General features: G+C 40.1%; 1 protein-coding gene across 1 annotated transcript in view; it reads right to left on the bottom strand.

The window, feature by feature from the left end:
- Positions 1–13493, bottom strand: part of LOC110044309 (vascular endothelial growth factor receptor 1-like) — a 108353-nt gene that overhangs the window by 37510 nt on the left and 57350 nt on the right. Inside the window, exons 13-15 of the mRNA XM_089276421.1 lie at positions 10911–11183; positions 9482–9763; positions 846–1097 (exon numbers count right to left, since the gene is read on the bottom strand). Of these exons, the coding sequence (XP_089132547.1) occupies positions 846–1097; positions 9482–9763; positions 10911–11183 (807 nt within the window). The remainder of the gene's footprint in view (positions 1–845; positions 1098–9481; positions 9764–10910; positions 11184–13493) is intronic.

Genomic DNA, 13493 nt, shown 5'->3' with positions numbered 1-13493 from the left:
CTTGACCACAATAAGTTCAACATCTTTCAAGTTAGTTTGAAATCAGCGCACACGCTTTAGGACCCCTCCAAGCTTAATAAGAATACTGAACGATAGGGGTAAGCCCAAAATATTTGCTTATAGCCTCGACCCTAGGTTCAGCATTTTGTACTGTGTAATTTCCACGTTCAATATAATAATTTATTTCAAGACTGAAAGTAATACTACTAGCAGTTATTTATTACTTACATGTACCCTAGATGTTATGGGTTTTAACAAAAACAGTGCATCCTTGCACTATAAAGTTCAGAGGATACGTATAGCCCCCATAAAAATAATATTGACCCTCAGAGAGTAGACTTCTGATTTCCAGAGCACTATCTTGTGCCAACTGCCAAAAAACAGCTTTCCCTTAAACTTAACCCTAAGAGTATAAAAAGGTGGAAAAAGGAACAGATTCTTCAGAATTTCCTTGAAAACAAAAAGGAATCGAAACAAAATCAATCCCGCACATTTTCACAAGTCACAATAAATTGTTAACTGATAAAAAAGATATCCTTTTCTCTAATTCATTAAAGTAGTAATTGCCTGAAAGTAGGGAGAAAAGGTTCCTTTATTCAAGGTTGTGAGGATAGTTGCTTTTAATATTTTTATAGGAAATTACAGTTGGTCTTGCTCGATATAACACAATAGCTACAAGTTTAAAATGTTAAATTTCCAACGTACAGAAGGCAAAAATGTGAAAAACTATCGATGCCATCACTTGATTGAAAAGTGCACCAGTTTTGAACAACTGAACCAAAAGTGTCATTAAACTGGTTCAGTTATTGATTGGAAACCATGGTTTTAATAATTTGATACCTTACCTGTTACGTCAATCCAAAATAGAGCATGTGTCTTTCCTGCCCAGTTTTCGGCCATACATCCATACAAGCCCGTATGGTTAAAAGTCATGTGATCGACCGTGTATGTGTTATTGTTTCTGTTACCAAGATCCACCCCATTCCTAGTCCAGTTAATCTGTAGCGGCTGATCACCTCTCACAATGCATGTCAAGTTGAGTGTGGAGTTCAGTTCAACAGAACGATTCCCGAGTTTCGGATTCAGTGTAGGTGGAGCTTGAAAAGCAAAAAAAAATAAAGGAGTGAATTTGCTTTTAAGGACTAAATAAGTATACTGAGTTAAATTCAAAAGCGCATAGCTATGAGATATAGATTACGAGGTGGATGTTTATCACTTAGCACAACTCATGGACATAAAAATTGTATGCATGCACTTGTACTTTTATATAATTTGTAGAATCTTGGACTAGTTTCGTAAAGGTTAATCCCGCGACAAATAAATAAAATAAGGGGAAAAAAAAAACCTTCATTTCTTTGTATGTTTGATGACCATCAAACCCTACATTTACATAACAGTAGAAACTGGTCTGAGACATCAACACGAAACGAAATATTACCAATTTAACTGCGTTATATCTTAGGGCGTCTTGAAAGTTTTGTTGATTTTCAATCGTGATGATTTTTTTCTTCATTTTAATCACACTTAATCACAGGTTTGTGAAATTTAATAACGCTAAATACAACCAAGAATATGCAACTGTCAAGCTTTAATGGCTCCATCAAGTATGTACATTGCAAAAATAATTTATATGTTAATGAAGGATTCGTTAAAGCATCTGTAGACAATGGCCGTTCACCACACTACCCTTAGTGAGAAATCTGAAAACGCAACTATCACCGGTCATTTTGGACTTGTGTGTGAGAAAAACTCGAGCAGTGAAATCGCACTATACTCCTAAAGTCATCGTTTTCGTAAAGCTCTGTGTTCAAATGAAAATGTTTTTTGTTCACACGAAAACGAGAAGCCGAGGCGTTTTAAATTCCTCCGGTTTGAAGAGCGTTTTCGAAAAGCTCCGTTTTCATGGCGGATTATTATGGACGGTAGGCCTAACCGTAGAAATAAGGCTGCATTTTCAAATCTCTCCGGAGTAGAGTGAACGGGACCCTCCGCCTGGACAAACACAGACAACTTTTTTAACGCCCTTGATTAAGCAGAGCCTAAACCAAGGAATTACGCAGAAGACGAACTGTCTGCTTTCCATTTAAGTCAATATTCGCTGCTTTCCTTTTATATTTAGTATTTTTTTAGAACCATCACGTTTTAGCCTTCTACAATTGTTGTTTTCTTGGGCTTGGGGTATCGTTTTGACCGGTTATCTATAGTTTTAACAACCAATGAACTAAGACATTTTAAGAGGCCCTCTTTCCTGATGATGACAGCTGAGTAGAAAAGCACTAAGAGACTATTCCGAGAAAGACAGGGAAGTCAAAAGGAGTTGCAAGAACGACAAACGGACATGCCAACAACTTGACTAAAGATGCAGAGGAAGCATCCCGAAAAGGAGACATTAAGACGCTTTATAACATCACACGCAGACTCAGTGGCCAGAGAAGAACCATGGACCGTCCAATAAGAGACAACACCGGAAGTCTGCTCACCAAACTGAACAGTCAACTTGAAGAATGGCGTAACCACTTTGCAACAGTGCTTAACAGGGATCCACCTGTAGACCCACCCCCCCCCCCCCCCCGAGCCACAAGTTAACCACCAATTACCGATCAACACTGGCAACATCACGAAAGAAGAGATTAAACTGGCACTGACAAGACTAAAGAACGGAAAAGCTGCGGGATCAGATAACATCCCATCAGAAGCCTTAAAGGCAGGCGGACAAACGTGCATCGATATACTATATGATCTGTTCAATACTGTCTGGACAACCGAAGAGATTCCGGAAGACTGGCTAGATGGACTACTAGTAAAACTGCCAAAAAAGGGAGACAATACCTATTGCAAAAATTGGATAGGAATCACTCTGCTGTCCATCCCCAGTAAAGCACTAAGCAGTATTATACTCGAAAGAATAAAGGTGCATGTAGATGGAAGACTGCGTGAAGAACAGGCAGGATTTAGAAATGGAAGGTCCTGCGCAGACCAAATTGCGACCCTTCGCATTATTACTGAACAGTCCATCGAGTTTCAAACATCTCTGTATCTGAACTTTGTAGACTTCGAAGAAGCTTTCGATAGCATCGACCACCAAGTGCTATGGGCACTGCTTCGACACTATGGGCTACTAGAGAAATTCATCAGAATGATTCAACTTTTCTACAACAATTTCAGATGCCAAGTAATCCATGGGGGAACCCTTACAGAGCCATTTAGAGTGACAACAGGCGTAAGACAGGGCAGCTTACTGCCCCCTCTGCTATTCTTAGTGGTTTTAGACTGGGTGAGTAAAACAGCATTCAACAGACCAAGAAGAATTCGGTGGGAGATGATCCAGAGACTAGAGGACCTAGACTTTGCTTGTGACATCTGCATGTTTTCGCATAGGCTTCAGGATGCCAACAATGAAATGGAACGACTGAACACCACAGCACAAAGAGTAGGCCTTAAGATCCATCCTGGTAAAACTAAAGTGATTCGGATCAATGCCATTCAACAAGGAGAGTTTCGTCTCGATCAGTCGTGCATTGAAGAGGTTGAAGAGTTTGCCTACCTCGGTAGCGTAATGAATAAGACTAGAGGAACGGATGAAGACATAGCAGCAAGAAGAAAGAAAGCACAGCAAGCTGTTGCCATGCTTACACCAGTCTGGAGAAGCAAAGACCTGCGCACAGCTACCAAAATTAGAATTTTCAACACCAATGTTAAGGCAGTTTTACTGTACGGTTCAGAGACATGGCGAGTGACGACAGCTTCTACAAAGCAAGTACAAACATTCATCAACAAGTGTCTGAGGAGAATTCTGAGAGTATATTGGCCTGAGGTGATTTCCAACAAAAATCTATGGATAAGAACTGGACAAGAGCCTATTTTTACCACCATAAAGAGAAGACGCTGGAAATGGATTGGTCATACACTAAGGAAAGGTGAGAGAAACATAGCGCGCCATGCGATGGATTGGAATCCGCAAGAACACGGAAAGGTGGCAGGCCCAAAATTACATGACGCAGAAGCATACAGAAGGACCTGAAGGAGATCAACATGACCTGGTGCGAAGCCAAAAGAGCGGCTCAGGACCGACAGAAATGGAAAGCAATTGTGGACGCCCAATGAGATGATGATGATGACTTGTACTTTCCGTAGTTAATGCAAATGTCCACTGAGTAAATGTATCAGCTAATGCACGGCTATATAGAATATTTTTGTACTGCATTCAAATTTCTAATTTAGTCTTGTTTATCTTTAATCTTTAATACAAACTCCAAATTACATTACCTTGAACAAGCCAATCCAATGAATTTAAGGACAGCTTAAAACAGAATACAAGATTCCTTAATATAAGCCGCCTTAGTGTATCATTGTATGATTGTATACCTAGATAAAAATTACTCTAAACTCTTATTAAAAAAATAAGATAATCACGATAAAACATTTTGAAATAACCAATGTTAGCGTTCACGAGGACTTCAGCTCTGATCATTTTGTAGTTAACTTTTCCTTGTTTACCAAGGTTACCCGCTTAAAGAAATCACGTCGGTCCGTTTACAACCTAAAGAAAGCTGACCTGTCTGGCTTAAAGTCAGTGCTGCGGTTCCTCCCTTGGGACACTGTATTTATTGACATTGACATTGATGCCAGTACTGCTGGCTGGTATGACTTGTTTCTATTATATGTGGATGAATTTGTTCCTAAGGTGTCAATTAGGAATGCCAACAGACCTCCGTGGAGGTCAGGTGTGAGGAACAGTGGCCTAATGTTAGCACACTGGACTTGGGCCCAAGCAGTCCAGGTTCAAGCCCTGACCAGGGTCATTGTATTGAGTTCTTAGTTAAGACAATCACAGTGTCACTCTCAATCTCACCTTGCTTGTTCAAAAGCTGATTAGTACTAGCCCAGGAACACCCTAAATGTGAGCAAATGTGGAGGCCTCTGGATGTCCCAGGCACCATCGCACGCACACACCAACCAACCTACCCGAGCTCAAGCATAGCAGCTGTGGATGATAGCTCCACGGCCATGGCATCCATGTCGCTGTGGTGGTAGGTAAGGTAAAGTCTGCATACGAGCCAAGTGGCCCATCAGGCCGGAGCTTATCCCGGTTTCTGTAGCATGAAGCGACTAGGAGTGTTTCTACTCCCGCCTGGATAGGATGCTAGTCCATCGCAGGGTTACCCCCAGCATTAAGTTCGCCGGTACCCATTTATACACCTGGGTGGAGAGAGGCACTGTGAGAGTAAAGTGTCTTGCCCAAGAACACAACACAATGTCCCTGGCCAGGGCTCGAACCCGGACCGCTCCATCCGGAGACGAGCGCACTAACCATGAGGCCACCGCGCCTCCCCAAAGTTAATGCTGTGGTGGTAGGCTAAGAGGAAAATGTCATCTGAATAATGAAGGTCACTCAGGATGTTTGAGAAAGTCCGTCAAATGCCCCTGTCATCTTTTGCTTCATAGGAATAAGGAGAGTATGCATCCTTGATTGACACCTGTTTTGATGAGCGAAGTCTGTGCCAACTTGTGTCATAGGATGTGCTATAGCATTTCTCTGTGAATACTGTCAAACGCTTTTTCAAAGTCTATGAAGTTGGCATAGATGTCATTAACACGCTTTTGTTTTTGTTATGTGCTGTTCCATTTTCATACCTGTTCCAAGATCTGCCTGAGCATTAAGATGTAGTCACTGCAAGAATTCCCTTTGCATGTTCTTCTTCGTTCTTCTTTGCTTGTAGGACTCAAGAGTGTTACACCCCTCCAGTTGGTACAATTAGATAGGTCTCCCTTTTTCACCAGCTTCACCATCAAGGCAGTCTTAGAGTCTTCAGCCATATTTTTGGAAATCCAGTTTTCGTGGAAAATCTTCAGCAGGATGGTGGGCATTAGGGATTCTACTGTGTTTAGTAGTTTAGTGGTGATGTCGACTACTCCGTGTTCCAGGTGCTTTGTCAGTCTTCATATCTCTGATGGCCTTGATTTCCCGGATTGACTGCAGCTCAGTGTTTATGTCCATGTCTTGAGCAGCTTCGGATGTTGGGGCTGTGTTTTCAGGTTTAGGACGATTGAGGTTACATACATACATACATACATACATACATACATACATACATACATACATACATTTTATTTGTTATCAAATTAAAATTACAATTGTAACATGCCCGCGGATAGCTGAGCTAATCTAGGCGGGTCATGTTTGGACGAGTTATTAATATACAACTACGTACAACTAAAGACAACTAATAAACTAACGATATTACAAATAATAATTAACAACAGTTACGACGAGAGACTACAGATACACTAAAGCGAAATTATTGAGTATTAATGAATACATACTAGGAGGAAAATAAATTCAGCTTTACTTTTTGAACGAGTTCTGAGGTTAGGTTTAGGGTTCGATACCATGGAAATGCTCTTGCCATCTCTTTAGATTGTCTTCTACTCGAGACAAAACTGTGCTGTTTCATCCTTCACAGGCATGTTTCCACTGTTATATCCAGCTCTGAGTGTCTTCACGATGGTATATAGCATATTCAGTTCTTGCCATGCTGTAACCACTACTGCTTTCTCGGCCAGATTTTCAATGTAGTCCTTCTTGTCCCTCTTGGTCATCTTCTTCACCTCCTAGTCCACGTCTTGGTATTTCTTTCTGTAGCAATCTTTCACTCTCTCTGATCTTGCTGAATCTATCTTCTCCTTCATCCCCTTTCTTTCTGATATCTTGTCCCATGTTCCTTCCTGAATCCAGTCTTCTTTCTTCCTTCTGAATCCAAGGATCTTCTATCCGGCTTCTCTCACTGTCCAATAGTGAAACGTGCAGAGGCCAGGTTCCACCGCTCCTTCCTTGAGGGCTTGGAAGCAGTTTCTGAGTTCAAGCTTAGATGTTTTCTTGGTATCTAGAACTTAGTTTTGTGCAGGTTGATAGTCAGTGTTGCCATCAGCAGCTGGTAGTCACTCCAGACATCTACTCCTATTTGTACCTCCTTGTCTGAAAGCGAGTTCTTCCACTTGCTGTTAATGATAATGTGATCTATCTGGGTGTGCGTCTTGCCATCTGGGGATGACCAAGCCATCTTGCCAATCTCTTTGTGCTGCAATAGACTTCCTCAAATGGCCAAATTATATTCTTCTCACACACATCTGCATCTGTTGCTGTTGATGTTACCACACCCATTCTTCCCCATAATCTTATCATGGCGTTCACTGTCATTCCCAACATGAGTGTTGAAATCCTCAATTACAAAAAGCACATCATGTGACTGTACCTCTTGACTGACTTGCTGTAGCTCATCATAGAAAACATCTTTCTTCTCTTCCTCAGCGTCTTCTTTGGGTGCGAGCATGTGATGATAGTGAGTTTGGTGTATCTGGAGTTAAATATAGCCATGACAAGTCTTTCCCTTAATGGCTACCACTCTGTCAATGCTTTTACTGCTTTGTCTGACACGATGATCGCCACCCCTTCTGCATGTTGGTTGTCCTTTAAAACCGAGCATATCACCTTGTGCCCAGACCTTTCTTTCTTTTATCATCCCTGGTCCTGTCCATCTTCCTTCAACTTATACCGATGATGTCTATTCTGTACCTGTCCATCTCCATTACGACTTGAGCCAGCTTGTTAGTCTGATACGTGGTGCATACATTCCAGCAGCCAACTCTGATCTTCTCTTTTGAAAACAGAAGCTCTGCTCTCAAGATTTGGCTTTCAACTGGGTTTGGCCAATTCAACACTGGTCATTGGTCCAGTAGCTTGGATTGTGTTGTTTCTACTGCCACAGCTTAATGGTTTCTGGTGTAGGTTTCCGTAACAATTAGCTTTTCATGGGGTAGGTTTGTCAGCGCTATGCCCAACACCCAACGTGGAGGACTGGGGTGTCTAATTTGGTCACCATGAGGCACCATTGCAGCCTCCACATATTCCCAAATTGTAAGCAGTTGAATTTAGTCCATCTGTCAATATACTGATAAGTTACTTTGAAGTGTTTTGCCTTAAATAGATAGCCTGTAGCTTACAAATATGCAGTTATGAGTTCATACAATATTATTGTGGACATGTAGATTTGTAGTATTGTAGAGTAGTACTGCCAGCATCACCCTGCCGAATTTAGTAGCAGCTAGTCATAGCAGTTAAGCCACAACAGTGACAATGAAAGGCTACCTGTAACATTTTTTACCATTTGTAGGGACAAGATCAGTAATAAATGGAGGATATTACATGGTGGCATGAATATATGAATTTTATTTTGAGTATTAACAACATTTTACAAACAAGCACAGTACAGTAAGTGCGTAAAATATTGCTCTCAACAGGAGAAAATAAAATGCATATCTTCAAGCCACCAAGTGAATTTCTTCTTGTTATATAGACAAGCTGACTGCTTGGGCAAATAACCCTGAAAAAGTGGGAAATGACGTCATCAATATCCTCACTAGTGAGAACATGAAAAATATGTCACTTGGCTTCCAGATGTATTTTCATATGAATTTCACGAGTACTGTAGTTTCCCCTAAAACACCTGTGTCTGTTTAACAAATGGATTTCATGTTGTTATGAATCAGTTAAGTAATTGATCACAGATGACATCAAAATGTGGTAAGACCGAAAAAAGTGGCACACAAGGTAATAGCCACATAGTAATGAACAATGGCTCCCATTCTTGGCTGTCGGTAACCTGTTGGTCAACTGTCGGCTAACATGTTACCGACACATTACCGACAGTGTTAAGTAGACCAAAAATTGAACAAAAACAGAGTCAAAACTTTTCCAGTTGAACATCATGTAGTGGAATCTGTCTCCCAGGTTCGCCTCTTGATGGAGTTTACTCCAGTTGAACTCGTCAAGGCAACCTGGCAGTTTGGCTTTGGTTATCCCATTTTCACCTTCATTACGCACTAGTCTGGTTACCAAGGTCTCTTGTTGGCGATCTGGAATGCGAAAAACTAGACTTCTCCCAGTATCTTGCTCTACCATTCCAAACACCCACTGGCCCTCAGAAACACGTCCACGGGGCAAAAGCCATAGTACCTATTGGAAGTGCTGAGCAAGGTATCTTTTTTATTTGACTTTTCTCCTTTCTATGTAGTTTTAGAAGCAATAGATAAGTAAATGCTTAGGCCGGATCACTTCAGTTTATGACCCACCGACAGGTTACCGATAGGTTGCCGACAGTTGGCCCACACTTTGGCCTGAAACAACGAGAATTGTTGGCCGTCTGTCAGCAAACAGTCGGCTGACAGCCGCCCAACAATATCCCTTGGGAACTGTTCTTCACTTTTACCAATAGGCAAGTGAATCACTGATGTTTTTACTACATTTTTTTCCTCTTCTGTGATTAATTGCTGAGCAAATGAACAGCAACATAGAATCTGTTTGTTTTATGTTACAAAGAAACAAAAAAGATCATAAGCAAGAACCAATCAAAATGCAGGAACAATTTGAATATTATAAAAATGATAATTATCCTCTACCAAACAAATGGAAAAGTCATCTTACCCTTGACATTGATCTTCACAGCAGAGCGGGCCACAATACCTTGTCTGTTATGTGCTTCACAAGAATATTCACCACTATCACCCTCAACGACTCCTTCAATAAAGAGTTTGCTCAATTTGCCATCTAATTGTGTATCAATCTGTGCTCTTGGGATTACTGCATCATCATCTTTCTTCCATTTGATCTTCACAGTAGCTTTATTGCCTTGACAAGTTAATCTGAGTTCATCTCCTACTGACAGTTTTGGATATGGCCTTGGGCTTACTTCAGCACTGGGTTTTTCTTTAGAGACAAACACCGCCAAGCAATCAGCAAAGTTTAACAGAAACAGTCAAATTCTGATAAGTCATGGGCTTATATTGATTTTGTTTACACGGCGTTTTGGAGTATTTATTATCATGAGTTCTTATTATTTCCATTCCCCATTTACCTTCACCAAGTTTGAGCTTCATCTTTCCTACATGTAAATTTACTGAGAAAAGAGATACAATTCGCCTTTTTCTCAACATGGCAGGTGCCAAACTTGCCATAAAAAGAATTTAAACATGCAAGTTGATTCAAATTCGCTAATCAGCACGATTTCTGGCCATTAGCAGTTTATGGATACCGTACATCGTCAAATTAGTGCCCGGGGCGCTTATTTCAAATTTAGGAGAAGATGGAGGGTGCCTATTTGAGGAGGTGTTTAATCGAGGGGGCGCTTATTTAATTTTTCCCAAATCGTGGCCAGACATGATCATTTTATTTAATACACCATCTGCAGATAAACAACGACATAAGCTGTTTATCGACATAAAAAAAATCATCCTTAAGTTAAAATTGTGGTATCGTTACTACTTAATGTGTTCAACGTGTTCACTTTTAAACGTGTTCTGAAACTGAAACAATGTACAAATCTAATACTACATGACAAAAACTATATATCTTTTGTTGGCTCGGTACTCGTCCACAAAATGGGCAGAGGTGAAGGGGGTCCTTATTCGAGGGGGGATGCTTATTTCAAAGTTTGGCTGATAGGAGGGGCGTTTATTCGAAGGGGTGCTTACTCGAGGGGGGCACTAATTCAAGGATTTACGGTATACACATGTTACAAATATTTGCCTCTGGAGATGGGTAGAAATGTTGACATGTATATACAGTTGAGCCCATCTCAAGATACGAGTTAAACATATTCAAGAGAAAATTATTAGAATTCAAGATAGCAGGAGGCTGGAGATCATACGTGAGGTTCAAATGTGGCAAAAGTTCCCAAATGTAGTTGTCTTTATGGTGAGAGTACTAAACAACTCTTAGGAGGTCAAGGTTTCAAATCCCTTTAAAACCGGACTTTCTTCAGGCTTTATGTTTGCAGCTCTCAGAAACGGTTTAAGTTGTATTCATAACTGTGATGATGTTTATTATAGTATACTATGTATCATTCTATCCATACCAAAAACAAGAAGATAAGCAGAGGAAGTTGTTGGGTTAGCTTTGTTTTCCGCTGTACACTTGTAGATGCCTTCCATTTGCTTTGTAGTGTAAGGCAACTCCAGAAATGATCCTTCACCAAGACTGTTTTGATTGACACCTGATGGGAGGTCCCCATCATTAAATGTCCAGGACAATGTTGGCTTGGGAACACCTGTGGCTTTGCAGCTGAAGTTTGCTGGGTGGCCCTCAGTAACAGACTTGTTTCTTGGAGAAATATAAATCTGAGGAGAGACTTTTTACCAAACGTATACTCTTTTAAACTGATGGTCTCAGCTAGGGCAATTAAACAATAGAATAAATCATGCACTCATTAATCCTATATTTGGCCTAAATATGTTTTTTTTGTGAGAACAGAGAATTTTAGCATTAACAACTTTAAACAATCTAAAATCTCACAAAACAAAAATTGAAACTCAACTTTGAACAGAACTTCCTTTGAAAACAAGATTGTCATAGAAGCATCACAATAAGTTCAACATCATTGAAGTTAGAAATATTTTGAAATCAGCGGAAGCGCTTTAGGACCCCTCCAAACTGAATAAGAGTGCTGGACGATATGGGTAAGCCCAAAATATTTGCTTATAGCCTTGACCCTAGGTTCAGCATTTTGTACTATGTATTTTCCAGGTTTAATCAGGAGCCATAATCGGGGATGGAGACCGTAAGCAAACGCTATTTCTAGTATTGGGGTTGTCCCTATGATATGGGACAATTTTTCTATTTTTAGAACAAATTGCGCCAACATGAGCGGCACACGGGTGCACACGCTGTAAGGAGTTTTGCGGAGTAGCGCAGGGAAATGGCGTCTGAAATTCCCGAAATGTTCGATGCTTTTGGTCCACAGATCAATACGCTCATGTCTGTTGGAATTTTACTTCAGTATTTTTGTCGTAAGCTCCTCCAGTTTGAGTGAAGTGAGACAGTGTCGAATTTAGTTATGTCCCGCTTTATATCTTTGACCAAGTTATGTTCCGCTGCTTCTTTTACAAGAGCTCTACATTACCCTAATCTAATGATTTTCATACATGTTGAAGATGAACAGCTTTTCCATAACACAGCAAAAAAATAGTTGGATATATTTGGATACAGCAACGTCTCAGGACTTCAAAGTTACCCTTCTCTTGCCACACCTGCAAGGATTTCGCCAGAGTCTATCGCAACCGAAAAGTAAAAAAATAATAATAATAATTGCAAGTTTGAGCTTCGCCCGAATTGTAAGCAACGCTTGATGTTTCATCAAGACCCAATGAGTGACGATAAGTTTATGTCTGTAGATGCTGCTCAGTCTTGTTTGTGTAAAACTCCAACAAATTTTCTATTGTCGATGAATAAGAGCGCCTGCCGATGTGCATGTGTTTTGAACAGTCAGTAAAACATTACAAATTGGACTCCCACACTTTCGTGTAACGTACATCGAACTCAGATAATATCTCTAGTTTTTAAATATGTTTAAAGTTGATATTAATAGCTTAGCTAAAATATGTGAATACAGCAGAAATAATCGGTAAAGTTACGATGAGGCAATTCTTTAACCGACTCGAACAACGATTTCGATGAAGTTGGTTGAGTTATGAAAACTCCTTGTCTATTTTATTTTCGCAGTGTAAAATTTCACTGTGTTAAAGAAACACACATGATGTTAATAGCCTTTTGGCGTTGGTGAAAATTGTTGCAGCGTCTCAGCACAAAAAGCGAAAGAAATCTTTGTCAAGATTTGTTGACAAAATAATTATTGAAAACACCGACTCGGACTTGAAAGTGCACACGCTGCACTATGCAAATGAGCTACTCAAAGACTTTCGCAAACTCGCCAAACAAACACAAGCAATAACAAACTGTCAAAAACAGGTTTTGATAATGATTTCGCATTGTTTGGGAAACTCTCAAATTAACTCAATACCAGAGTAAAGAGTTTTCTTTCATAACTTTTCTTTATAGAACAAACGCAAAAGCTTACACGTTCAACTAGCGCGAGAAGATATTCATTCACAGCACGAAGTCTTCTTTTCGACCCTGAAATGACGTCAGGATGGCGCAATTTGTTCTAAAAATAGAAAAATTGTCCCATATCATGGGAGCGCGGAGATCCCAAGACTTACGGTATCTGTCCCCGATTATGGCTCCTGGTTTAATATAGTAATTTATTTCATGACTGAAAGTAATACTACTAACAGTTATTTATTTCTTACATGTACCCTAGATCTTATGGGTTTTAACAAAAACAGTGCATCCTTGCACTATAAAGTTCAGAGGGTACGTATAGCCCCTATAAAAATAATATTGACCCTCAGAGAGTAGACTTCTGATTTCCAGAGCACTATCTTGTGCCAACTGCTAAAAAACAGCTTCCCCTTAAACTTAACCCTAAGAGTATAAAGAGTGAAAAAAGGAACAGATTCTTCAGAATTTCCTTGAAAACAAAAAGGAATCGAAACAAAATCAATCCAGCACATTTTCACAAATCAAAATAAATTGTTAACTGATAAAAAAGATATCCTTTTCTCTAATTCCTTAATGTAGCAATTCCCTCAAAGTAGGGAGA

Source organism: Orbicella faveolata, unplaced genomic scaffold (assembly GCF_042242905.1).
Source record: "Orbicella faveolata isolate gen_17 unplaced genomic scaffold, um_ofav_v1 contig_4, whole genome shotgun sequence".
Lineage (NCBI taxonomy): Eukaryota > Metazoa > Cnidaria > Anthozoa > Scleractinia > Merulinidae > Orbicella > Orbicella faveolata.
Note: the sequence above shows the minus strand (reverse complement) of the source record. Positions and strands in the feature narration are given on the sequence as shown.